The sequence below is a fragment of the Geospiza fortis genome, unplaced genomic scaffold (genome assembly GCF_000277835.1).
Source record: "Geospiza fortis unplaced genomic scaffold, GeoFor_1.0 scaffold425, whole genome shotgun sequence".
In the NCBI taxonomy this organism is placed as follows: domain Eukaryota; kingdom Metazoa; phylum Chordata; class Aves; order Passeriformes; family Thraupidae; genus Geospiza; species Geospiza fortis.
In genome coordinates, this window is record NW_005054387.1 from 1,927,868 (window position 1) to 1,931,451 (window position 3,584).

Genomic DNA, 3,584 nt, shown 5'->3' on the forward strand with positions numbered 1-3,584 from the left:
TAACCATTATTGCAGTGTTGTTCTTCGGAAATAGATCTGAACAGCAGAAGAGAGTTAAAATAAAGTAATTTCCTTGAAATGGTACCAAAATTTATTTCCTATATTTAGAGTATAAAACAGGAGAATTGTACAGGATCCTGAGAAACCCTGATGTATTGAGCATTTTCATCTGTTGGGTCCATACAACACTGAAAGAAGCAAAGATATTTTTATCATAATTCGGGAAATTTGGTGATGTCAAAGAATTTCTCTTTTCCTTCCTTGACAAAATCTTTTAAAAAAAAAACTGTACTCATGATCATCATAGTGCTGCCTTTGATTGAAAATGCTCAGAAAAGCTGAATATGATGTCAAGGTGATCAAATTCAGTGTTGAAATAGTTCTGTTTAGATGTATTTGTCTTCTCAAATGTTTGATTTGTAGTTTCAATGCTCTCCTTGACATGTTGCCTTCTCTTTTCAGGGTCGAATCCCACCAGATTTCGAATAGGTGACCAAGAGTTTGATTCTTTGCCATCTTTACTGGAATTCTACAAAATTCACTATTTGGACACTACAACCTTGATAGAACCCGTTTCGCGCTCGAGGCAGAATAGCGGGGTCATCCTCAGGCAGGAGGAGGCCGAGTATGTGCGAGCCCTCTTTGACTTTAATGGCAATGATGAGGAAGATCTCCCCTTTAAGAAAGGAGACATCCTGAGAATCCGGGATAAGCCTGAAGAGCAGTGGTGGAACGCAGAAGACAGCGAAGGGAAGAGGGGAATGATTCCCGTTCCTTACGTCGAGAAGTATAGACCTTCCTCTGCTTCAGTCCCCACTCTGATTGGAGGTAACCAGGATAGTTCCCACCCACAACCACTGGGTGGGCCGGAGCCAGGGCCCTATGCCCAGCCCAGCATCAACACTCCGCTCCCTAACCTCCAGAATGGCCCTATTTATGCCCGGGTTATCCAGAAGCGAGTCCCTAATGCCTACGACAAGACAGCCTTGGCTTTGGAGGTACATAATGGGCAAAACTTAGAAGGAAGAGATCTGTTCAAGGGATTTCCCTTTTGCTCACGTGGTAGTTTTGGAGGAATGAGAAAGGGAAAAGCTTTGTAATACTGGTTTTATGTCATCATTAATAAGTTATGGATAAAATGAGTGACTTGAGTCACTTGTAAATTAGATTATTGTTGATTATTATTAGGTTACTGAACCAGTATTGTGTCTGTTGTCAACCATCACTAACATAAGTGTTTCCCCATCCATGTTTTCATTTCTGAAATGTTTATTTTGGGGGGAGGGAGAGGGAGCAGCTCATAAATGGTGTGTCTGAACCTGTGTTTGCTGTTGTGTGCCTCACCACAATCTGTACAAGGTGTGCTGGGTTGTTTGTTGGTTTGTGTTGTGTTGGGTATTTTTTTCTCCCCAATGTGTCAGCAGTTTTAAAGCAATCAGTGGAAACATTGGTACACTTTGAAATTAGCTGGACTGAGATGATGATCACACATAGAATTTAATTGTAACATCACCTCAAGAAGATTACTTTGGGTTTAGGTTTGAGGCAGGAGCATTTTACAGTTCACACCACAATTTGTTAGGTCTGGTATAAAGCAGTGATTGATGAAGCAGGGTTTGTAGTAAAGCACTGAGTTTTCCCCAGGCTGATTCACTTCCTGACAGAATCAAGTAATTGCACAGGCCCTTTTTGATTTGTCTTTTTTCCTCTTAAAAAGGTGACTGGAGTGCTCTGTCTCTCCATATCAGATAGCTCTCCCCCAAGTCACATTTGAGGAAATTGAGACTAAGGTATTCCCTGTGGCAGACCTTTGCCTTAGGATATGTAAATTGTATCCTTTAATCTAGGCTTTCTTTGAGCTAGAGGCTCTGGAATTTCCTGATACCTAATTGACTTCCTGTTTATATAACATTTTAAGTACTTGGGAAAAAACAGTTTCTGTGCTGAGTCAGAGCATCTCCTCTGCACTCTCAAATACTTGGTGTAATTGTGCATAGCACAGGAGGCACTCCAGGACTTCAGTGATCTGGCAGCTGTAGGTGTGTGTCTGGTGCAGAACTGGGAGGTGCAGCACATGCTGCAGATGGATAACTGATGTGCAGCCTGGCAGGTGTGAAATCTCTCCCATGTAGGTAGGAAATATACTCTGAGTGGCTACACATTCTGTTACAGGGCTGAATATTTTTTGGTTGAGAAGCAGGGAGGGAAATTTATGTAAAGTCACCAGATTTTGGGGAAATGTGAGGATTTTTACCCTTCAAACTCTCATAAAGGTTAAAATACTGCCTCTTGCCCTCTTTTTCTCACCCTTTCCACCCAGTTGCCTCCTGGAGCTTGGGAACATTCCTGAATGCAGGCTGTTGTAATCACCAGATGTTAGATTGGTTTTGAGCCTCTGGATACTGTTGTGGCATATTTAGCAAAACCTTTTGGTTTTCTTTTTGAATTCTGCATTCTCTTAAGCCTTAACTTCACACTTTATTCCACTAAAGAACCCCACACTGCTGCCCAGTGCAGGATTTGGGAGCATGGAGTGAAATAGGGAGAGTGAGGAAATGCTGCTAATCCAGGCCATAAGCAACTTAGAGTGAAAGGAAATGCTTTCCACACTGGAGAGCAGCTTGTGGGTGCCAGGGCTGATCTTGGGTTAGTTCAATCCTCTTCACCAGAACTCACATGATCTGGCAAGAGTGCTGTGCTGTAGCAGCTTTGTGGGTAACACCTCTCTTTTCTGAGCTACCTTACACCTCTAGTGTCTTTTACTAACTGATGGGAAAGGCTGAGTAGCTGAAGGATTTGGGAGAGGCAGCTGAGAAGTGTCAGCTCAGCTTGGCTGTGTGACCACTGGAGATTTCTGGTGTCCAGAAATGGCCTTTGTGGGCCTCTTAAAACTACTTCAATATTTATCAGTTGACACCTTGGCCCTCTTGCTTAGGGTGTTATATTCCTGTCTTGCTCTCCATTTAAGAAATGCAATAGCAGTTATGGTTTTTCATTCTGTATGTAATATTGCAAATCGCTCACTTTTAAAAAGTGAGCCATTTATCACTGCTTCTAGTGGCCTTCAAAACTTTGCAGCTTTTATCACTTTCAATCACAATGTTACTGAGTTGCTTTCAATGTCTGTACAGGTAAAAAAGCAATATGCACTTCATTTTATCCAAGTTTTTCTTCATCCTGTCTATCAAAGTGCTGTCTCTTGTTGTCTCCTTTCTCCACGTTCCCTTTCACTTCATGGTGTTCCTTCTCTGTTTATTTAGAGATCTCTTTCTTAGATAACTTAGTAGAGAGCATTATGTAAATCTTATCAGGCCATTTTTGCCCAGACCTCTTTATAAATACAGCAAGTGGGATTCTTTCCAAATGAAAACTCTTATCCTTAAATCTGGCAATATTCATGGGAGGGGGTGGATCCCACTGCTTCTCTTAGAAAAATAGATTCTTAACATCAAACAGTTTTTGCCCAAACTGCAAACAGAATATCTGTGCTGTTCTGTTATTTTAAGCCTGACATGCTTTTGAAGAGTTTAGGGAAGGAGGATCAGAGCAGATGATGTTCTAATAAAGTCTGTGCTCTATTATGG

At 41.5% G+C, this 3,584-nt stretch overlaps 1 protein-coding gene across 2 annotated transcripts in view; it reads left to right on the plus strand.

The window, feature by feature from the left end:
- Positions 1-214: 214 nt before the first annotated feature.
- The window catches only part of CRK (CRK proto-oncogene, adaptor protein), a 9,685-nt gene continuing 6,315 nt past the window's right edge, over positions 215-3,584 (plus strand). Inside the window, exon 1 of one of the 2 annotated variants that reach the window (XR_004082204.1) lies at positions 215-998. Coding sequence is in view for 1 of the 2 variants with exons in the window: in XM_031060644.1 (XP_030916504.1) it covers positions 429-998 (570 nt within the window). In the remaining variant the exon portion in view is untranslated. The remainder of the gene's footprint in view (positions 999-3,584) is intronic. The other variant, XM_031060644.1, reaches the window with a different exon arrangement.